General features: G+C 39.1%; 1 protein-coding gene and 1 long non-coding RNA gene across 2 annotated transcripts in view; both read right to left on the bottom strand.

The window, feature by feature from the left end:
* Positions 1-24757, bottom strand: part of LOC127879285 (probable E3 ubiquitin-protein ligase HERC1) — a 155754-nt gene that overhangs the window by 18964 nt on the left and 112033 nt on the right. Inside the window, exons 55-76 of the mRNA XM_052426048.1 lie at positions 23311-23545; positions 20848-21040; positions 17801-17930; positions 16987-17142; positions 16310-16512; positions 15653-15856; positions 14826-14950; positions 13556-13758; positions 12695-12788; positions 10722-10868; positions 10220-10318; positions 8747-8911; positions 8291-8423; positions 7642-7802; positions 6240-6431; positions 5044-5182; positions 4278-4459; positions 3166-3321; positions 2426-2651; positions 1697-1944; positions 775-1005; positions 136-305 (exon numbers count right to left, since the gene is read on the bottom strand). Of these exons, the coding sequence (XP_052282008.1) occupies positions 136-305; positions 775-1005; positions 1697-1944; positions 2426-2651; positions 3166-3321; positions 4278-4459; positions 5044-5182; positions 6240-6431; positions 7642-7802; positions 8291-8423; positions 8747-8911; positions 10220-10318; positions 10722-10868; positions 12695-12788; positions 13556-13758; positions 14826-14950; positions 15653-15856; positions 16310-16512; positions 16987-17142; positions 17801-17930; positions 20848-21040; positions 23311-23545 (3792 nt within the window). The remainder of the gene's footprint in view (positions 1-135; positions 306-774; positions 1006-1696; positions 1945-2425; positions 2652-3165; positions 3322-4277; positions 4460-5043; positions 5183-6239; positions 6432-7641; positions 7803-8290; positions 8424-8746; positions 8912-10219; positions 10319-10721; positions 10869-12694; positions 12789-13555; positions 13759-14825; positions 14951-15652; positions 15857-16309; positions 16513-16986; positions 17143-17800; positions 17931-20847; positions 21041-23310; positions 23546-24757) is intronic.
* On the bottom strand, positions 21701-22327 carry LOC127879310 (uncharacterized). The gene is made up of 2 exons (XR_008049008.1): positions 22112-22327; positions 21701-21949 (listed from the first exon to the last, which is right to left on the bottom strand). It is a non-coding gene; the product is annotated as an uncharacterized LOC127879310 (long non-coding RNA).

Raw genomic sequence — 24757 nt, 5'->3', positions numbered from 1 at the left:
AGACAAAAAAAAGAATTTTTAAAATTCATTACATTCCAAAAATGAAATCATTAATATCAGTTATGCCCCAAAACATAATTATCTTCTTAGCCCCAAAACATAAATTGAATATTATATCCACTCCAGTGAGCCTACCGTGATGCTATCCTCTTCACAGTGATCTGTGGCCCGTAGTTGCGGCCCTGAACCATGGTCTTGCCTATCGAGCGTACCAGGGGTAGCGTGTGGACCCGCGGGGCCAGCAGGGGGCGCAACTCACCGGATAGCAGGGCGGACACACCGCTTTCAAACACTGTCAGCTCACTCTGGAGAATATATTACCAACCAAAAAGAGTTGAAAAGCATTTATGAGGATTTCGATGGAGAAAAAACTGAATTTTATAAAGGGTCATATTTATGCTAAATTGCAGGACCTGGTCAAAGTTATAGGCCTCGATGATACCTTACACAATGACCGTTTAGATGTGTCAAGTTTCTGTTAAATATGTCACATGAGGCAAACCTTACTGATTAACAATGGCTTAGTAAAGCATGAAAAAATTTAATGAAAAGTCACGCTTAAAATACTAGTCAAAAGTGAATAATTGCCTAATTTATACATTTCACAAGCTGAAAACTTATTTCACAGCAGCCTATAAATCATAACAATACACCGTTTTAAATTCTAATTTGTAAGCCAAGCACAGTGATTTTTTTAAAACATAAAAATATTAAGTTGTGAGAATTACATAAATTAATTTTGAGAGCTGAACCAGTCTGCCGGCCAGTACATACCAGTGGTGTTGTGAGAGGAAGCAGTCTCCATGATGAGTAGACCAGGTCAGAGTAGTGATGCAGAAGCTGAAGTCGACCCCGTATGTCTGCCATGGGGTACCGGGCCGCACTCTGGTACTGGATGGGCACAGTCTCTGGTGTGCCCAGCTGTAGAGGGGCCGGGACCCCGGGGATGCGCCTTGGAGGAGGGGGGCAGGTCCAGGCAGCAGAGTGGCTCTTGCCCGCTGATATCTGTAAGAGAGATGCAGCATCCTAGTTATTGAGAAGAGCAACAAAGTATTACAATACCTTCTATATAACATTGAAATCTGAGCAAGTTTAAATTGTGCTTTCAATTTCTCGTGCTAATATTTATTTCCAAACATTTTAACATTACAGCTGTCACAAACAGGGCGAGTGTTCCCAAACAGCTTTGTCAGCATGTTAAAAAAATAAAAACTCAGGAATGTGTGGATAAAGTCTTTGCACATGAACACTAAATGAAAATCACAAATTTGAATTTGCAACTCAATTTACGTATGAATAAGTTCACTCAACACATTTGTAAGTTCATATGCAGACAAACTGGGCAACTAGCCTACCAACTGACAGAGTGACTTAAATTTACCCGTACTCTCTCCCAAACCTAGTTGGTGGGGATATCAAGCCTACTGCATTAAACTTTTCCTGATCAAAAGCTAAGTGAAAATGGCTAAATGCAACCAGCAAAAAAACAACAGAACAGTCTGTTCAGGTTTCATGCTGTTTGCTGCTCATCAGTAACTTAGGGTTGGAAATGAAGCCTTTAAAACTTGAATCTACTGGTAGTAAGTAGAGTCTCTAGTTTAATTTGATTTTCTAAAGGACTACAAACAGGTCAAAATGTGTATCTGAGTGGTGAAGAGTCAATAAGTATGAAAATATTGTTGCCTGGACTATTCACCTGTCTGATTTCCTTGCCCTCCATGCCTGGTACCAGCGCTGGTTCCCGTACAGGGGAGGTGGTGTGCCCAAGCCCCAACTGTCCGTCTGCGTTGTTGCCCCAGCCCCAGAGGTTGCCTGAGCTGCTGAGTGCCAGAGTGTGGTCCACGCCCACCGCTATGTCCTCTATGAAGTAGCTTGATATGCCTGGCACCGTCTGAGGCTTCATGTGGTTACGCGACCGATGGTCGGGTTGCCCTAGCAACCGATCTGGGAGCAAAAGCAAAAGTAGAATTAAAGGCATGAAACTTCACCAGACATGTGTCCACAGGGCACTAATGTCCACACATTCTCTTAGTTAAAAAAACTGCACCCAAAATACCCACGTGCTCAAGTTAATTTAAGAAATAATTTCAGGCTAGGTGTTGGTTTTAGCAGCAATAACAAACACTTAGCCAGAAATCATTTGGAATCCAAGAATTAATACATCATTCATTTGCATAATGTACGAAATATTTATATTTTTATTCTGCTCTTACATTTTACGGAAAAAAACAGAATGACGAACAAAGAGAGTATAACGGACGGACTGGATGACAGACAGACGGACAATGCCAATTCTATATCCCTCCACCCTTGGGTAAGAGATAAAAAACTTGCATGAACACCAAATTCAGCACAATGCTCAAACTCATCTAAAAAAAAGAGTCAAAACACTGAAAGAAGTATGTCTGAGATGTTAGGCCATTACCTTGACCCCAGGTGTAGACCACTCCATCGTTAGCCAGGGCCACAGAGAACTGAGCCCCACAGAGCACCTTCTTCACACGCACCCCCTGCAGGGCCTCAATCTTGGCAGGGGAGAGCACTCTAGTCGTGTTTCCCAGGCCCAGTTTCCCGTAATCCCCGTCCCCAAAGGCCCAGGCGGTTGACCCGTCAGCAGATACACACAAGGTGTGGTTAAGACCACAGGATACCTGGTATTTAACATATCACAAGAAAGATTTTCCAACACATATAAACAATCTTAAGAACAAACACATACCATAGTACGAAATACAACCACAACCATTTTTGTCAGTTTTAAATCTGAAATAGAAGAAGTTAATAACATTTTATGAATATTATCATTAATTTTTCAAAAATGCCTTTACATGTGGATAATTTAAACTCATATTTGTCACTAGGATTTTAGAATTACACATCTTAACTCTAAATCATTAATTGGTGGCAAATAAACATTTGAAATCCTAAATAATTAAACAATAGTGTCATTTTAAAGATATTTTCCAAAGTAAAGATTCAATAAACAATTATAAATTCAACACAAGTCCTTAATGTTATCTTGATAAATCCTTTCAATCCAAAAAATGTAAAGACACTATATTTCTAATAGAATGGCAATAACTGCTAGACAAATTTACAAAGCCAGGGACAAAACTTGTTACATCACCCGTGCCCCCCAACAATTGTTTATATCCCCCACCATACCTGCCCAATCTGTACCCTGTCCAGTGCGGACACCACAGTGGGCACCTTCATATTGGCAGTGGAGCCCAGGCCCAGCCGCCCGTAGTCCCCGTTACCAAACATGAGCAGCTTGCCCCCAGCCGTCACTACACCAGAGTGCTTGAACCCACACGACACCTGACACACATATGTGTTTTATTTTATATTGTAAACAGTGTTCTTCAACTTTCCACTAGGTTTATGTATATTTACTATTTAAAGCAGGTTTTTGTTTTTTTTGTTGAAAATTTCAAAAGCAAAAATATACTTTATCGTTTGTCAATTAAAGAAAGATCATTAATAAGCAGTTATTGACAAGTGGGTCATAAAATATTATCTGATATTCACAGGGCACATCTAATTTTGACAAAAAAGGTGGTAGCCTTTGAATATCACATCATATTATATGACCAACTAGTCAATGCGTGCTTTATTATATGATAACAGTATCTACTATGTGCACATGAAAATAGATTAAAATTGTCTATGATTTAAATGATGTAACATTCTTCTGATTTAAGTAATTTGCAAACCTGAATAATCCATTGTAAATTTAAAATTGCAACTTCACACACAATTAACACAACACATTTTATACAGTTGAAAGTAATGCAAAAGAGGCAACACATTATCTGCAAATTATTCACAATGCAGTGTTACGGTTGTTCCCTTTATAGAGATCATTTCATAAAAGCCACTCTAATAAAATAAGAAATCCAGGCTTTTCACTGCTTGGCAATAAGTTCTTTGCAATCGGTAAAGAATCCCCATGTTATAATAAGGTTTCTATCCTGCTGGTGCAGCTTTAGTTCCATTTTGTGTATATATAACTTGTTCATTTTTCTTTGAGACCAAATATTTTACACAAGGAATATATTACTTTTGTCATATGTCTTTCATGGATATAATCACCAAGTTTAATGATAATTCAATTTAAACTGTTTGAGATATTGAGCGGTCATCGTTCTACAGGACGCTGCTGGCTTGCCTAAAAGCCCCCTCGCCTGCAGCAGGTGTTACCATAAAAGGCCCTATTTTTTTCAAACGTGCTTGTAAAACATTTTTTCAAAACCACCATCTTTCATTGATCACACCTGTATGATCTCCTCCCCATGCAGGGCGTCAATTTGGCGCGGTCTACGCTGGCGGTCGCTGTTGCCATGACCCAGTTTCCCGTAGTCTCCATCGCCCCAACTGAACACCTCACCACTCTCTGTGAGGGCCATACTGTGTCCATCAGAACCCACCGAGGTGGCCAGCTGGATCACTACAAAACCTGAAACCATTCACATCACATGTGAGCTGGATCACTACAAAACCTGAAACCATTTGCATCACATGTCAGCTGGATCACTACAAAACCTGAAACCATTTGCATCACATGTCAGCTGGATCACTACAAAACCTGAAACCATTTGCATCCCATGTTATTTTCGGCTGAGACAGACAGGTCCAAGTAGCATGGACCATGTATTATGCATGAGGCATGTGATTGGAAGCAGGATGTAATTCACATATGGGTACAAGCTTTCTTCAAAGTCATCTTGAGTAGTCTGCACAAGCTGTTCCAGAACTATGCTTTCACTTAAATGAATGCTAAGAAAGAGATTGCATTGAAAAAGATTACATTACATTCGACCATCAAAGTCACTAAATTTAGACGGATGTTCAGTTTTCACATAGTTTTAGACAGGTTACAGAATAGACCAAAAAATACAATAAATAAAATTGTGCAAAACATTTTATGACAATGTTTGGTATTGATTATGATTTAAAAAGTTAATAGTGGATCAATGGCCTTTCACTGAGCAACTGTCAAAACTCGCGTGCAAATGACCAGTTTACAGTTCCCCTACTGACCTTGCAGGGCTGATATAATGGTGAGGGACTTCAAGTCGTCTGAGTTGCCCTGCCCCAGCCGTCCATAGCTGCCCTCCCCACACGCTAACACCATACCGTTGGCTTGCAGCACAAATGTGCAGTTCTGACCACAGATGATCTGGAAAAAACAACAACATGGCAACTACAACACAAGTTGCAACCATAAGCTGTTATGCATAGATGTAATATAAGACTAAAAGTTATCTTGTATACACAAATTTTTAGATGAACAATTCTTCTTATTTTCATACTTCAAAGTAATAAGCTTTCCTGACATGGTAGGTAGAATATAAATGGATGTGACTTCAATCCAAGTTTAAAGAAGAATCAGTGATAAATACCCCTGACAATGTTTTGACAAAAGAAAACATGGTCAATGTCCCTCTGCTCTTTCTCTGAAAAGCACTAGTAACATATGAAGTATCTTTCGAAACTCTTCACTGCTATGCAAATACCAATTAGAAAAAGGGCCATAACTCTATAAATGTTTGAAAAAAGTTATGGTTATCATTATTTGTTAATTTGATTCCTCTCGTTATCCTCTTCACAATGTTTTAAAGGAGCCATTTAACCACTTCAATAATGCTCTGCCTCTGTAAGAGGCAATTGGAGTTAATATAGACCAAATTTATAGCTTAACCCTTTACCACTTAGATACATATTTTGACACAATTGTAGTCCCATAGAAAGTTTTTAATTAAAAACCTTTATAAATAAAAGTTTAAAAGGCTTTATTTTCAACCTGATTAGCAGCAAACAGCATAAAACCTGAACAGACTGCGAGTTACTCGCAGGCTGTTCTGGTTTTATGCTATTTGCACATAGCCATTTTCACTTTGCTTCTAAGTGGGAAATGGTTAAAGGACAATCATCAAACTGCTTAAAGAACTTGCATACACTACCTACCTGCTATGCTACAGGGTATTTCTCATACTTCACCACACAGTAGACCGCACATTTGACCCCATTCCAGCGGTGTGGTAACGAGTAAGTCTTATACTTATCCTCCCACTCACCTTTTGTGCTACAGAATAAGCTGGTATGCAGACAGGGGAGAGCACCCACTCACCTGTTGTGCTACAGAGTAAGCTGGTATGCAGACAGGGGAGAGCACTCACTCACCTGTTGTGCTACAGAGTTAGCTGGTATGCAGACAGGGGAGAGCATCCACTCACCTGTTGAGCTACAGAGTAAGCTGGTATGCAGACAGGGGAGAGCACCACTCGTCCTGTGTCAGACAGCTGACCATGTCTCTCATAGCCCCACATGTACGTCTCACACTTGCCACCGATCTGCCAATCTTCAGGCTTCTGAGAGGCCCATGTCATGATGTCTGTGTCCACCTTCAGGTTCCACTGGCTGTTGTCCTGTTTAAGGTCATAGAGTCTCTTCTAAGGCTCAAATTACAGCAGTTTTTAACTTTCAAAGCACCAGTAATTTTTCATATTAGGTAAAAGCCATAGCTAAATATTTAAGTTAGCAATTTTAAACCTTCAAGTTTAGGCTGCTTCCACTGTAAACTAGAACACCTACTTTTCAAATTTTTAGTCCTATACAGTAAGAGAAAATATCAAATCTCAATTATTAGAAGTAAGAGGCACTGTTAACATTGAAAAGTAAAATAGGTAAAAGGTTGAAAGATGTATGATATTAAATCAAATTGTGTAATGATTTTAATAATATAGTGAAAACACACTACATATGGTAGATTAAGTATATGAATGTGCATGTCTTTGTAAATTGTGCATATATAAATATATCAAGAAATGAATAAAAGCATTTAAACAGGCAAAAAAAACCTTAAAAGGGCAATCTACAGACCGCTACTGTATACATTTTTTTAAACAATTTCTGATTTATGTCTTTGGACGTTAAGGTTCTTCATAAGTTTGATTTCATGGTCAAGTGGATTACACCAATAAAAATCAAAGAGGGCGTGACAAATAATATTGGTTTCACAGTTTAGTACATGTCCTGATGGTTTTGACCTTTGAGTGGTGACCTGCACCTTCAGGTGGTGAAGCCAGCTGATTCCACCAGATTAACACTGAAGGCAAGACACATTTAAAATTCAACCTCCAAGTTTGACCATGACCATGAGATGATGTGACAGGCTTATGCCTTGTGCAAAATTATCTGAATAAAGAAATCATGTGTGTCTAATTTCATTAAGATCCCTTTAAAGACACCGCCACAGAGGCTCAAATATTGGATCTTCCAAGTGTGACCTTGACCCTAGTCATATTGAGTTACTTAGGCCTTTTGTACATGGGCAAAATGACCTTAACATTTGAGAACAGTTTCATGAAATTTCATCAAACAAACAAGATATCAATCAAACATTAAAATGTTAATGATGGATATTTGTGTCATTTTTGCACTTTCTGAACAAGTTTAAGTTTTGTGATAGTTCTACACTCTTAAAGTCTTGAACTATGAAGGCTGCTCGGAACCAATACAAGGACAGACACACTGCTTACCGAGACAGCGGGAAGTATTTGCTCAGCTGTGTACGGTCTCCTGCAGCTCTGTATGAAGGCTGCTGGGAACCAATAAAAGGACAGACACAATGCTTACCCAGACAGAGGGAGGTATGTGCTCAGCTGTGTACGGTCCCGTGCAGCTCTGTATGAAGGTTGCTGGGAACTCCCCTCCAGACACCAGGCTGTGGGACGTGTGGAGTGCTGTGGCATAGGACAGCAACCACTGCCATTCCGGTACAACATCACTTCCCATCTCTGTAAATCAACACACAATGGAATGATTTATATTTATATTTGTTGATATTTGTAACATATTTAAAATGTGTGGCTACATTGAGTCACAATCCTCCATGCTTATTTCCATAATCACTTACAAACTAGTATTTACAAGAGTTATGAGAAACAGGCAAAAACAGTTCTCTGTTTGAGACTCAATAGTATTCCAGAAACCTGCAGGTGCAAATGGTATGTTGTGGAGGTCTAGGGGATTGAAATAGCACACTGTCCAAGTCAGCCCTGAGAGCAGAAAGGAACTGTTGGTAACTACTGTGTACATATAGTAGTGGGACCCTATATATGTAAGGGAAAATGGTGCCTACCAGTGCCAGGTGTATGGTGTGGAAGTCTAGGTGTGTGACACAGGACCCTGTCCATTCCCAGCCCTACCCCCAGGGCACACAGCGACTGTAGATAGCTACTGTGTAGGAGTCAGCCTCTAGATATGTGAGAGCTATGGTACTTACCAGTGCCAGGTGTATGGTGTGGAGGTCTAGGTGTGTGACACAGGACCCTGTCCATTCCCAGCCCCACCCCCAGGGCACACAGGGACTGTAGGTAGCTACTGTGAAGAAGCTGCTCCCCACCCAGAACAAGGGGCTGTAATACAGAGCAACCTCAAGCGTTTTATATTGCATTAACGCATTTGCCAATTATTTTTTTATCAATAGTCTCAAAATATTGACAAATGTGTACAGAGTTTTAAATTAAGTTTATTATCTCATTATAATGTAATTTTGTACATTATTTGTCAAATGTCTGCTGTACTGATATGCACCCTAGTTGATTAATTTACTTCATATACAAATCAGATACATGTTTTCAGTCTTAACTAACCAATAAACAATTATAGTATACATTAAATTTTATTCTTTAATATTAAATTAATTACAAATATGACCATGAAAACCAAACAAGCGTACTTTCTCATAGGTGTGCTGCTGCTGCAGGATCTGTGGTAGATGTGACACAAGCTCTCGCAGGCAGGGTGCAGCTTGGAGGGAAATACCCCGGGCCAGGAGTCGCCCCCGCGCCGTCGCAGCGGTCAACTGTGGTACATCTGGGGAAAAACTCAGCAGTACTACATCCTGCAATGTAATGGAATCAGGGATCATATTTTTTTCGGTTTTGTCGGTCCTAGACCGATTGGGGTCATGAAAGACCGATTGAAAATCCCAAACAGTCGGTCCTATTCTGTTTGCTAAAATTCGCATGTCATGAAATCAATTACACAGTGAACATGCTAACACCCCCTATTTACATTTTTATCTCAATGAGGTGTGATATACCATTCGCTGCAGTCTCTAAACCGGTCAGGACCAGTTTATTGCATGTCAGCCGACTAGTATGACCCCAAGCAGCGAAGATTCGCGTGGTTGTGTATTAGTCATGCGTGAATAACCCGTGTCAATATCAATCGATAATTTCAATGGCTTATACCTAGCACACTAATTAATCGGTCCGTAATGTGTACTCGTCCACGATAAAATCGCTGACAGTTACTTTGGAGATGGAAATCTTGATGTTATCCTCGTGGAAATTGTGCATTTCATGCATGAAACAGTAAACTTTCATATTAACAAAGAAGAAAATCGGATATTCTGCAATAATTGTGGGTGGACCTTATACACTGAAAGCACGCGCTGTAACTAAACAAAACATGAAGATACATTTTCCACCAGCGTAATAATCCGGCAATAAATGAATGAAAGTCGCGGATCTGATCGACAGAACAGCCGAAATTTATTTTATGGGCGGAACTTCACACAAGTACACAAGAAAAATAATATACATTGTATAAAGCTTTAGTAAAAATCGTGTAAGAATCGAAATAATTCATGTACTTTATTGTTTGTTGTTGAAGAACCACGACCGGAAGTTTAGATGCGTGGTATCAAATCACACAGATTAATAATATTGACAACGATGAAAAAAAGTCAGATAAAACAGCACACGAAACAGGGAGCGTATATTGACTCATCTAGAGTCCGTGCACGAAACAACAATGAAATAGCAAATGATAAAACCAATTGAGAAAACTCGTATTTACCATTTAAAAATGCCTAAGGGAATTTAACTTGTACTTTTATTATACCACCTTCATGAATGGCAAAATCAATTGTATATATTTTAACGTAGTTTGTCATGATTTCGGATATAAATTTTCTGACACATTTTCCCCAGTTAAATCCAGACCGATTGATGTTACCGGAAAATATGATCCCTGAATGGAATGTTTTGTTTGTTGCTTTTTATTTTTATTTGGTTTCAACAGTATTTTAGTCTGTCACCTACTCACATCTTTTTTGGGTAATCTGGTTTATAAGTATTAAATGCACATAATGAAGCCAGAAACTGAAGACTGCCATACCTGAATGTTTAACAAAAATGTGTACCTTGGCCCTGTTGAAGCACGCAGCCACACAGTGGTGTGTGTACCAGCACATACTGCTAACACTGCCCCCTCCCAGGTACACTTGCAGCAAACTGCCATCCTGAAACAGAGACAAACACCACCAATACAATCTGAGTGCAATAGGAAAACCACCACCAATAAGAAACAACTCACTCATGGAGAAAATTGGTTTCACAACCCAAGCCTTGTCATTTATACATATTATTTTGTTATAATTTAATCTCCATGTTTATGAAAAATACAAGTAAGGACAATACCCACTTTTCGTTAAAGAATTTGCTTAAAAAAATATTTAAGCTCAATTGTATTGCAAGCCCAAGACTTATATGTAAAGACAGTACTAAATTTTTTGGGGTGAAAAATTCAGTTGCTTGTGTTGTTTTAAAGTTAATGAGCAAGGGGAAACCAATATTATTGAACATACATCTACGAAAAGATTCGTTAAATCTTCGTTTAACTTAAAATCTGACTTTTGTACTCACAATGAGAGACCAGAGTTTGATACATCCCTTGCTGCAGCCTGTGGCCAGCAGGATTCCACTGGGGCTGAACCCCAGGGCGGTGATGGAGGCCACATGTCCGTACAGGGAGAAGTGCAGCTGGCTGTCAGAGCCCATCTCAGACTCATCCTGTGTAGTTAAGCCATAAGTTCAGTGTTGTAATAGACCTTCCTATGCCAATCAATTGTATTGTTTCAAATAATCAAACAATGGTGGGTTTTTTAAGAAACTGTGATTGGTTACATAACATTACAGCCTCAAAGAACCGTTGCCAAATCAATACATAAATGAACTAGAAGGCCATGGTGGTCCTAAAGCCCTTTCATGAGTTTGCAACACACAAATTATTGATAACTTGACTTCTTGACCTAGAAAGTTACCCCACCTAACCCGGATTCAAACATGGCCTTGATATTGTCAAGATAAACATTCTGATCCAATTTCATCAAGATAATATAGCTTAGTAAGGTAACAAAGAATTTTATCAGATTTGACCTGGGGATTGAGTTTTGGGCTGAACATAATCCAGATTCAATCATGGCTTTGATATTGTGAAGATGAATATTCCGACTAACTTTCATCACTATTGATTTATAAATGTGGCACCTGGAGTGGTAACAAGGTTTTCTACAGTTTGACCTGATGACAAAGCTGTTTTACACACATGGCCCATGTTTAAACTCGGCCAAGATATTGTCAAGAAAAGACTGACCAAGTTTCATCAGGATTGAGTCATTTCTGTCTGTGGCCTCAAGAGTAGGTTCATCAAGATTGAGTCATTTTTGTGGCCTCAAGAGTTGGTTTTTCTAAGATTTGACTCTTTGAACTTATTTAAAATGCACATGGCCAAGATTTGAACTCAGCCTAGATATTGTCAAGATTAATATTCGACCAAGATCATAAAGATTGCTTTATCAATGTGGCCTCTAGAGTGTTAACAAGGTTTTTCAAAGATATGACTAGGTGACTTAGTTTTTACAGGTAAGTGACCCTTATTAGCATTTACCCTACATATTGTCAAGATAAGCATCCTAACCAAGTTTCATCAAGATTGAGTCACAAATGTGGCCTCTGCAGTGGTAGCAAGAACTGACCATGTGACATGATTTTTGGATGCACATAGCCAGATTTGAACTTAGCCATTAAATTGTAAAGATAAACTTTCTGAGCAAGTTACATCAAGATTGCATGAAAAATGTTGCCTCTAGGTTGTGAATGAGCTAAAGGTGGATGACAAAACAAGAGCACTGCATAACTGGTGCCAACGCTCGGCTGCAGATGCAGTTTTGAATAAATGAAAGCTTGTCAGATTTTTTTTTTTTTTAGAGGTCACAATGACCTTGACCTTTGACCTAGTAACCCCAAAAAAGGTATGGCATGAAGAACTCATCATGGTGCATCTACATATGAAGTTTCAAAGTTGTAGGTGGAAGCACTTTGATTTTAGAGCCAATGTAAAGGTTTTAGCAGGACGCAGGCGGACGGCTGACGGCGAGCTGGCTATGACAATACCTCGGGTTTTCTCCGAAAACAGCCGAGCTAATAAGCAGATAACCAAATGCAGGATATAGACCTAACACAATAGCACGTTGTGCTCATGAGAACTAAAAATGATAAAAAATTAAGTGTTATAACGATAATTACAATTCTGAAAGAAAATTGTGAGAATCTGCCTCTTAGGCAAAGCACAATTTAGTTTTTTTCATTATAACCCCTGACTGCTGAGCAGTTTTGTTTAGCATGGATTATATGAGCTGCATGCTGGAAAACTAGGCTTAATTCATTTGCAACATGTGTCATTCCAGATTAGCCGGTGCAATGCACAAAGGCTTCTCAGGACTGACATCTTTATTACTCTGAAATTTTTCGGTCAATTATGGTGATTTAATCCTATTCATTTAAGCTAGATTGGAAAATACAATCTGTCGGTAGGAATAATGGGCATGTTTGCATACCAGTTTAGCAGGGGAGGCGACTGGTGAGAGCTGTATCTCGTTGAGAGTCATCTGAGGCACACTCTCCACATACACACTGCCGTTGTCACAGCCACTGCAAGAATTGTAGGTGCATGTGATTTAAAAGGATTTTAAATGGGTCTATATGCATACAATTTAAAACATGAGTTGCTTGAAGAAATAGGATATAAGAAACAAAAGAAATGTTAATTTGATGTATAAAAATAACTATTAAAAGGACCTTTTCACAGATTTTGGAATGTATAGAAGTTTGCCAGTAATTGCTTTAAATTGTTAAATGTAAAACATTGAAACTTTAATAATAGCTCCAGCTAAACACAAGAATAAAATTAAAGAAAGAAAAAAAAAGTAATCCTTAACTTGGCTTGAACCACTGACCGTTGGAGTAAAAGTATAGCATATAAACAACTCAGCCATCCGTGCACATATAAGAATGTTGTATTTTATACTTTCTATAAGCAATCCTCATAATGTCACAAAATGATAACAACAGAACTGTCCAAACTATTCAATTGTTTTGTGTTTGTAATGGTTTATAATTTTCAGGTTTTCAAGTCGTCAAAAGCTGCATATAATGGATATAATAGAGCATGGTTAATGTTCAGAATTAATCTTTCCTACCAAATATCAAAACTACAACAAAATTTTGCAACTCGTAAACAATTTTGTCAATTAACCAAAGCGTAAAAAAGTCCCTTTAAAAGATAATATGTAATTGCTTGCAGGGATTAACAATGTTTTAGCCTTGATATCTCACATTGTGTGAAGAAAACTTATTTAAATATATGAACTGCTAGCAATTGCTAAACATAAACCACAACAAGCACTACAATGCAGTACCTCGCCAACAGAAGCCTCTTGTTGTCCCCATTACCGAGCATGGAAGACCAGCGTATGTGGGTGACAGCCGCTGGGTGGGAGAGGTCATGGACCAACGTGAGGCCCTCCAGGCATGGAGCCCACAGCTTCACGTGGGAGTCACCCGTGGCACAGGTCATCAACATGTGGCCTGTGGGGTCCCACTCTATACATGTGATGGAGGTCTGAAATAGGAAACATGTGGCCAGTGCGGTCCCATTCTATACATGTGATGGAGGTCTGAAATAGGAAACATGTGGCCAGTGGGGTCCCATTCTATACATGTGATGGAGGTCTGAAATAGGAAACATGTGGCCAGTGGGGTCCCACTCTATACATGTGATGAAGGTCTGAAATAGGAAACATGTGGCCAGTGGGGTCCCACTCTATACATGTGATGAAGGTCTGAAATAGGAAACAGAAACATGTGGCCAGTGGGGTCCCATTCTATACATGTGATGGAAGTCTGAAATAGGAAACAAAAACATGTGGCCAGTGGGGTCCCATTCTATACATGTGATGAAGGTCTGAAATAGGAAACAGAAACATGTGGCCAGTGGAGTCCCATTCTATACATGTGATGATAGTATGAAATAGGAAACAGAAACATGTGGCCAGTGGGGTCCCATTCTATACACTTGATGGAGGTCTGAAATAGGAAACATGTGGCCCATGGGGTCCAATTCTATACATGTGATGAAGGTCTGAAATAGGAAACATCAACATGTGGCCAGTAGGGTCCCATTCTATACATGTGATGGAGGTCTGAAATAGGAAACATGTGGCCCATGGGGTCCAATTCTATACATGTAATGGAGGTCTGAAATAGGAAACATGTGGCCCATGGGGTCCAATTCTATACATGTGATGGAGGTCTTAAATAGGAAACATGTGCATAGTCAAAATCTTAATTTGTTTAAGCATGGTTTCAGGTTTTCATAGAGTATTCACACTATAAAGGTGGCCAAGATTGCGGGGGTTTTCAACTATAGACATTAAGTGAACCCTCTGAATATCAACAAGTATTTTTTCCTTTTTACCCAGAATCGGCTTTTAATTGGATTTTCTCATACTTCTGAGAATGTCAGGTTTAGAAGGGTTTTACTGTAAACTTATATTTGCTCGACAGAGCACAAATTTCCCAATTGTAACACAGTCAAAATCATAATCATGTGAAATGTTATCTATCATCTGAGTATAAAAGTACCCTAACACACAATGCAGAGACTGCAAATACGAGCCACAAACTGACCTCATGTGCGTTGGTTTGGAAAGGCTCCTCAAATGGCTCAGGGCTGCACTGGTAGAGGACCCCGTCACTGTAGCCGACAACAAACCTGCGGCTCTCATCATACCAGCTGATCACACTCACTGCCACTAGAGACATACAAATACATAGAAATACAGAATATCATGTATCTACTTAGCCATGGTTGGAGAAAAACAAAGGATAGCTTAACCCTTAAAGAGTCATCAACAACAAGGCAAGCCTTGAGATAACAGTGATTATTAAACAGGTAAGCCTTGAGATAACCCTGATTTTATGAAACCAAGGCAAGCCTTGAGACAACCCTGATGATAGAAAGCAGGAAAGCCTTGAAATAACCCTGATTCTTTTAAACAGGAAAGCCTTGAGATAACCAAGATTTTATGAAACCAAGGCAAGCCTTGAGACAACCCTGATTCTATCAAACAGACAAGCCTTGAGATAAAACTGATCATATGAAACCTAGGCAAGCATTGAGGCAACCCTCGTTATATAAAAACTTGAAAAGGAGTCAGCCAGATTCATAATTTATGAATGTATGCACTTCACTATTTGAGTAGACTTTTTAACACAACAAACACCTAACATATTGAAAATAATCTTTTAATTCGTGAATATCTTTCCTTTTTTGCCTATTGTTAGGTAAATTGAAACAAATCAGCAGTGCATTTACAGAAGAAAAAAAAGTTTTACGAAGCTTTGTTGTAGCAGAGAGAGATAACATAACTAACATTTTAAAATTTACAAATTTATGGCTTGGCACTAACAATCTTAATCACAGTCAGCAATTGAGCACACAAATGTCCACTCACCATCAGCCCTATAGCAGTGTTCTAGCTCATGGCGTGTGAAGCCTGCAGTGTCCAGCATGTCTATGTAGGCCAAGGAGCCGTCCAGCCTGCCGACCAGCAGGCGGTCAGTGTTGAGCCACATCTGACCACCAAACACAGGCTTACACTGTGACCAGGCCAGGGCAGTCACCAAGTGGGGCTGCACATCCAGATGACCATGACCTCCTACACAAAAAATAGGATTTTTTTTCCTGCAAACATCTAAAAGCTAATTTCTATTTATTCCATTTGTATTTGATACAGTTCAACATATAGCATCAATTTTGAGAAAAATCTAAAGTCTATAATAATAACATTATTTGTAAGCTAATGCATGTGCATAAAGTAACTGATCATCCCTTGCAGTCAGCACAGGCTAATCAGGGACAACACTTTCTGTTTTATTTACAAGTTTTCTTTACAGGAAGTTTTTTCTAAAACAAATCTCAAATCTAGGCAGACAGTTTCGTCCCTGATTAGCCTACATGGACTGCACAGGCTGCTCGGGGATGACACATTACATTAAGCCCTGTTTTCACAGAGCTCCGCTCATATTTTGAAATCCTGTATCCTGTTCCAGCGATGAAATTACACATTCTAACACACAGAAAGCAAGTAATTATGGCTGTAATGCTGTACCCTCAGTGGCCCAGATGTTGACCATGTGATCTAAGGATGTGGCCAGCAGTCTGCCAGAGCTGTTCCAACATAGGTTGTCAAGCACCTGACCCTCTCTATGCTCCCCAGCAATGCGGTCTCCACAGTTGAAGATGCATGTCTGCTGTAGACAACCACCTGTTTTTCCCAGGACGTTCCAAACTCTCACCACACCATCACATCCACTGGAAGGGTATAGCATATGTCTGTTACAGGTTTGAACAAGATATTTCTTCAAAAAGGATATAACAATTACATTAAGTCGCAAAATGTAAAAGACTAGGAATGTGAATATACAAACCCTTCAGAACATGAAAATACACTAGTCCCTATATTTGGTCCGCCAAAATTGTCCAGTTTTTAATTGAAACAGAAAAATTAATTGCTATTGAATATTGCTGTTTTTTCTTGGTTAAGGCCCTAATTTCGTAACAATTCTTAAGCTCACTATTTTCAAATTACAACAAATCATGCATTACTCATATTGTCTTGTTTGATAATTTATGAAAATTGTTTTAAAGCTTATCACAATAATATTTAATTTTATGACATAAGATAAACTTAAAAATGTTATTTCTTACCAGGGGTTCAGGTTAACCTGGTTATTCTTAGAAAAAATTTGTGGACCAGGTACTAAGTGAATGCCAGTGCATACCCACCTCGTTGCCAAAAGTGATTTCTTTCTGCTCCAGACACATCCACAAAGCCTATTCTGATGACCTTTCAACTTTGTCACGCTACAAGGGGTCAAGTCACTCCCAAGGTCAACATGGGGTCGCTCGATGCATTTCTTTTCTAACTGTGAGGCAATGCACCTAGAATTGGAAGTCTAAATTACATTTTCTCTGTTAAATATGGTCATTCCTTTTTAAAAGTACATTGATATCATTGAACCATTTGTTGTGTCAGGTACCATATTACAATTTCATCATGCTTTTATTACATGGGTTAGAAGATTTGTCTAGTAAAGAAAGAATTTGGTTTATATCTTTAAGAAAAGAAGAGCTGTGTTTGTGAACTACAATGCCCCTTTCTGCGCCGCTTTGAAGCCATATATTTGACCTTTGACCTTGAAGGATGACTTTGAACTTTCACCACTCAAAATGTGCAGCTCCATGATATACACATGCATGCCAAATATCGAGTTGCTATCTTCAATATTGCAAAAGTTATGACCAAGGTTAAAATTTTTCAACAGAATGACAGACAGACAGACAGGCCAACAACTATATACCCCGATCATTCGATCGGACCCCGATCATTCGATCGGGGGGCATAAAAAGGGTCTAAGTTGTTCAAATGATGACCAAAAGTTATTGATATCCATGATTCATTTTCTTCAGCACATAAAATTTGAAAAACACTGTCTGAAAACACTGTCAAAAATTAGCACAAAGTATAAACTAGTTCAGCAGATTGAAGCCTTGATAGCAAAGTTAACTGTAATAATTGGTAGTATACCAATCCACTAACCTGACCAGTTGTGTGCCTGCCCAGCGCCTATACTGCATGTCCACGTACTTGGAGAGGGTGCAGGCAGCCAGGGCGTCCATCATTGACACCATACTGACCGGCCTCTCAGTGGTCGTCTCGCTACCGGACACTGTGAATATATGAGTCTTGTTCTGTGAAAATGGGGTTTAAAGCATGTGCGTAAAGTGTCGTCCGAGATTAGCCTGTGCAGTCTGCACAGGCTAATCAGGGACGACACTTTTCAATTGTATGATATTTTCTGTTTAAAGAAAGTCTCTTCTTAGCAAAAATCTAGTTTAGGCGGAAAATGTCGTCCCTGATTAGCCTGTGCGGACTGCACAGGCTAAAATGGGATGACACTTTACACACATGCATCATGCCCAGTTTTCTCAGAACGCAATTCATATGTGAGTCTAGCTCTGGGACAATCGGGCTCAATGCATATGCCTAAGTGTTGTACCTGATAAGCCTGTGCAGACAGTGGTTGGTGATTTGATGGAGAAAGTTTATTTTGTGAGGCTTAGAAAGTTAAAATAGGGACAGTTTTAGTGAGCCATATTTGAGTTTTTATGCCAAACCAGATTAACTTTCTCTTTTACCACGCCAACAATGTATTCTTATCCTGTTTTCAACCCAATCAGTGTTAAAAATTATTGTAACTTATGGTTTAGCTTATAGATTATATAACACTGCATTGCCTGAAATTGGAATGCAACATCACAACATCATACCTGTTCATTAAAAGTAATTGTGATTTGTCCATTTTAACTTAAATTTAGGAGAGGCCCATGAGGGCCTGAATCGCTCTACTGCTATAATCACTGTGCAAGTTTGGAAAGAATAAGATGGAAACTGAGTACTTAATCGCGCAAACAAGGAGAATTTTCTCAAATTCAAGGGGAGATTATTGTGTACTTATTTCTCCGATACAGCTCATATTCAATAGGGTTCAAGTCCTCATTGATATAAAGATACTGTGCAAATTTGGAAATAATTGGATGAAAACTGTGGAATTAATTGTGTAAACAAGCGGGATTTCAAAATTTTCTCATATTCAAGGGGAAGTCAGTCTTGACTTATTGCTTCGATATTGCTCTTTTTAAACAAGGGCTGTTTGTAAAACATGCATGCCCCCCATATGGGCTGTCATTTGTAGTGGAAGCCATTGTGTGAATACGTTTTTTGTCACCGTGACCTTGACCTTTGACCTAGTGACCTGAAAATCAATAGGGGTCATCTGCCAGTCATGATAAATTGATCCAATTTAGCTGGATGTAAGAGTCTACTAGGCATAAATGGGTTAAAGTTTTAGGAAAGAAAAATACAATGATATTTGACCTTTGACCTTGAAGAATGACCTTGACTTTTCACCACTCAAAATGTGCAGCACAGTGAGATTCACATGCATGCCAAATATGAAGTTGCTATATTTAATATTTCAAAAGCTATCAAACTTTAAACAAGGAACTTTAACCAAGGTTAAAGTTTTTGGACACACACATAACATGAATGAAATATGGGCTGTCAGTTGTAGTGGCAGCCATTGTGTGAATACGTTTTTGTCAGTGTGACCTTGACCTTTGACCTAGTGACCTGAAAATCAATAGGGGTCATCTGCCAGTCATTATCAATTTACCTATCAAGTTTCATGATCCTAGGCCTAATTATTCTTGAGTTATCATCAGGAAACCATTTTACTGTTTCAAGTCACTGTGACCTTGACCTTTGACCTGAAAATCAATAGAGGTCATCTGCCAGACATGATCAATGTACCTATGAAGTTTTATGATCCTAGGCGTAAGCATTCTTGAGTTATCATCCGGAAACCATTTTACTGTTTCGAGTCACTGTGACCTTGACCTTTAACCTAGTAACCTGAAAATCAATAGAGGTCATCTGCCAGTCATAATCAATGTACCTATGAAGTTTCATGATCCTAGGCATAAGCATTCCTGAGTTATCATACGGAAACAATTTTACTGTTTCAAGTCACTGTGATCTTGACCTTTGACCTAGTGACCTGAAAATCAATAGGGGTCATCTGCCAGTCATGATCAATGTTCCTATGAAGTTTCATGATTCTAGGCGTAAGCATTCTTGAGTTATCATCCGGAAACCATTTTACTGTTTCGAGTCACTGTGACCTTGACCTTTGACCTAGTGACCTGAAAATCAATAGGGGTCATCTGCCAGTCATGATCAATGTACCTATGAAGTTTCATGGTCCTAGGCTTAAGCATTCTTGAGTTATCATCCGGAAACCGTTTTACTGTTTCGAGTCCATGTGACCTTGACCTTTGACCTAGTGACCTGAAAATCAATAGGGGTCATCTGACAGTCATGATCAATGTACCTATGAAGTTTCATGATCCTAGGCCTAAGCGTTCTTGAGCTTTCATCCGAAAACCATCTGGTGGACGGACCGACCGACGGACCGACAGACTGACCGACCGACATGTGCAAAACAATATACCCCCTCTTCTTCAAAGGGGGCATAATTAGAATGTAGATTCTTTGTCCAGTGTTTCTGTGAGATAAATGCATTTGGGTAATATATACATAACCTGTCTATTGGGTATTTGCCTCAAATCAGCGATAAAGATGGTCAGTTTTTAGCCAAACAGAGCTTGCATAGTGAGTTTTAAAATACACTTATAGAACTAACATATATTTTTTATGAATGTTAGGACACATTGTCTCAAATCGGAACAGCAGGACAAACAGCCATTAAGCAGGACTGTCCTTCCTAGGTTAGGATGCATGCTATGTATGATATATCCACAAAGAATAACCTGTGAACATCTGGAAGCAGGGATCACTGCAAAACTAGACATAATAGTCTAAAGTTTCTTATAGGGAGAAAAGTCTGATAAGTAAATATGTTCTATTTCATGTTATGCGGCTTGTAGGAACACATTTATAGCTGGATAAACCTTGTCACTCTCTTAGGAACATTTATCAAGTCATCCCTCTATTAGGTAAATTTTGTACGTAGAAACCAAATATAACATAAACAGGAGTTAATAAGAATACAACCACTGTCTCACCCTTGGACTGCATGCCATCACCCAGTGTGCTGACAGGCGTCACACCCAGGTCACATCGGGCAAGTAGCGCCACCAGGGACCTAGATACCTCCAGCATACACCGCCGGGACACGGCCGTCTCTGAGGGAGACTTCTTGTGTCTGGTACCTGTCTCCACTCCCTTCCCTCCACCTAGAGCAGCTGTCAACAGCTCCTGACCAGGAATGAGCAGAGTTCTAAGAAAACTGGGATTAAAGCATAAGCATAAAGAGTTGTACCAGATTAGCCTGTGCAGGGACGACACTTTCTGATTTTATGGAATTTTTCGTTTAAAAAAAAAAATCTTTTTAAACAACAATTCAGTTCAGCAGAGAGTGTGGTCCTTCATAAGCCTGTGCAGACTGTAAAGGCTAATCCAGCAAGAGACTTTCTGCACATGCAATAAGCCTAGTTTTCCCCAGAAAGAGGCTCAAATTATCAAACCTTGTGTAAAAACTCAAAGAGTTCATAAGGAAAAACAAAGGGAATTCATCAACATCAGAAATTTCTGAATGCTTTAGGTTGTTTTGTGTATATCTATTTAAAAACATGTATCCATACAACATTTGAATTGGCACATCCAGACAATTTTTTTTGTATGATTTAAACCATTATTTAAAATTATTTTATCAATTTATTTTATCAATTAAAATTACAAACAAATTACTCTGCAAAATGTTTCAAAATTCAAGTGCTTCAACATTCCTTGCAAATGAGACAATTTACAACTGAAGTCTATGAAAAGCAATCAATAAAAGAACAAGGGACAAAACTGTCACAAAACCAGGTTTTCATTGTGAAAAAAAAATCTGATAAAGGGAGAAAACTCAAACTGAACTTTTGAAATGACCAAAAAAAATTAACCCCCTTTGTAAGTTTTTTTTTTTTTTTTAAATCTATTTTTAGTCGTGGCGACCTTGACATTGGAGATATTGACGTGATTCTTTCGTGGGACACACCGTCCCATGATGGTGAACAAATGTGCCAAATGATTTTAAAATCTCACAATGAATGACATAGTTATGGCCAGGACAAGCTCATTTATGGCCATTTTTGACCTTTGAACTCAAAGTGTGACCTTGACCTTGGAGATATCGACGTAATTATTTCGCGCGACACACCGTCCAATGATGGTGAACAAATGTGCCAAATGATTTTAAAATCTGACGATGAACGACATAGTTATGGCTCGGACAAGCTCATTTATGGCCATTTTTGACCTTTGAACTCAAAGTGTGACCTTGACCTTGGAGATATCGACGTAATTATTTCGCGCGACACACCGTCCAATGATGGTGAACAAATGTGCCAAATGATTTTAAAATCTGACAATGAACGACATAGTTATGGCCCGGACAAGCTTATTCCGCCAGCCAGCCAGCCCGCCAGCCAGCCAGCCAGCCAGCCCGCCCGCATTCGCCAATCTAATAACCAGTTTTTTCCTTCGGAAAACCTGGTTAAAAATCTTTGATAAACAAAGCTTTAAATTAAAATCTTGGATATAAAACAGAAAAAAGAGAGCCATGATGGCCCTGAAGAACTAACCTCAGTTCAAGGTATACACATTGTTAAAGATCAACTTGACCTAGCATCTAGTGTGGCAACAAGATTTTTATAAGATATGACAAGTTGCATTTTGACACATGACCCTGATGCAAACTCAGGCTACATCATGTAACCACAAACATCATGGCCAAGTTTCATGAATATGACTCTTGAATGGTTGAGTGGTCACAAGGAAGAGTGGTAACAATTTTTTTTCTAAGATTTGACCTGATGACCTAGTTTTTAACAAAAGTGACCTTGATTCAAATGCGGCCTAGATAGTGTAATCACGAACATTCTGACCCAGTTTCAACAAGCTTAAGTCAAACTATTGCTCTCTAAAGTGGAAACAAGGAGTTTCTAAGATCTTATCTGGACACCTATTCTTTGAAAGCAAGTAACCCAAATTTGATCTCTGAATAGATAATGTCAAGATAAAGATTATGATCAAGTTTTCTCACAATTGAGTCATGTGGCCACTAGAGTGGTAAGATGGTTTAAACAGGATTTTACCTGGACCTCGATAAGGCAAATATGTGGCCCTCAGTATGGTAACAAGAAATGTCCGCCAGTTTACCTGTTGACCTAGTGATTGGACCCACATGAAGTATGAGTCTGTCCGTTAAGAATCGTCCTAATTGGCCTGAGCAGCCTTGACAGAATTTTTATTAAGAAGAAACTTCCTTTGAATGAAAAATTCCATAAAAAAAGGAAAAAGTTGTTCCTGATTAGTCTGTGCGGATGCTAAGGTAAAATTGATATATTGTTTTTATACAAGTTATGGAGTGTAAACTCATAAAGTTCTGATGGACATTCCCACACTCTAACAACACAACAATCCACCATGTGATTGTTAAGATAAAACGTGTATTTAGTCTTATCATCTACCAATACACTTACCTGAATACAGAGTCGGAGCAGCTGGTTCTGTGCCTTGCTATTCTCGGCCACAAGGGAGCCAATTGCTGTAGTGAGGTTGTCCAGAAAGCTGGGTGCTCTCCCTTGGCCCTCGTCCCAAACCCCAGGGGTGGGGCCGACCTGCCCCGCGGCACACAGGCACATGAGGCGCACAATGGTCATGATATCTGAGAGGCCCATCTTTTCCAGGGCAGCAGGCAGGCTACAGGTGCTGCCACTGAAACAGGTGCACTAATGAGGAAACAGGTTCACTAATGAGGAAACAGGTTCACTAATGAGGAAACAGGTGCACTAATGAGGGAACATGTGCACTAATGAGGAAACAGGTTCACTAATGAGGAAACAGGTGCACTAATGAGGAAACAGGTTCACTAATGAGGAAACAGGTGCACTAATGAGGGAACATGTGCACTAATGAGGAAACAGGTTCACTAATGAGGAAACAGGTTCACTAATGAGGAAACAGGTGCACTAATGAGGAAACAGGTGCACTAATGAGGAAACAGATTCACTAATGAGGAAACAGGTGCACTAATGAGGAAACAGGTTCACTAATGAGGAAACAGGTTCACTAATGAGGAAACAGGATCACTAATGAGGAAACGGTTCACTAATGAGGAAACAGGTTCACTAATGAGGAAACAGGTTCACTAATGAGGAAACAGGTTCACTAATGAGGAAACAGGTTCACTAATGAGGAAACGGTTCACTAATGAGGAAACAGGTTCACTAATGAGAAAACAGGTTCACTAATGAGGAAACAGGTTCACTAATGAGCCTCATTCTGGTAAAAATGGGCTTAATGCTTGTGCTCGAAGGTCCCAAATTAGCATGTGCAGTTTGCATAGGCTAATCAGATGACACTTTCTGTTTGTATAGAATATTCTTGTATAAAGGAGGTCTCTTCTAAATCAAATCCAGCCTTTACAGGCTAATCTAGTATGACACTAAATGCACATGCATTAAGCCCAGTTTTCACAGAGTGAGTCTTAAAAATAAACAAGTTCTTCAGCTGCACCAGCAGGAGAGTCACCTCATACATGCATTCTTTCATTTATGGCGGGGAATCAATGGACAAACATTGAGACACACAAAAAACATAGTAGACCATGCACAAAAGCACATACCAAACACACATAAATTGATAAAATTGAAGCCACTGCCCCAAACGGTACATGCAAAGCATTGAGGGTTTAAACCGGCACCAAGGAGCCCCAAACCCCAAACTTGACCCAGAATTTTTTAGCATTTATGTCTCTGTGTAAACCAAAGTATTTAGGGTAGTTCAACACCATAAAGAAATATCAAGTTTTGGTTGAATGTTTAAAAATGTAAGTGCACTTTATATCCAGCTAGTTATATTAACTTCAGTATCTTTTATATTTGTTGTGGACTTGTGTTATTAAAAAACAAGAAGTACTGAGATTCT

The sequence above is a fragment of the Dreissena polymorpha genome, chromosome 4 (assembly GCF_020536995.1).
Source record: "Dreissena polymorpha isolate Duluth1 chromosome 4, UMN_Dpol_1.0, whole genome shotgun sequence".
NCBI classification, from domain to species: Eukaryota; Metazoa; Mollusca; class Bivalvia; order Myida; family Dreissenidae; genus Dreissena; species Dreissena polymorpha.
Note: the sequence above shows the minus strand (reverse complement) of the source record. Positions and strands in the feature narration are given on the sequence as shown.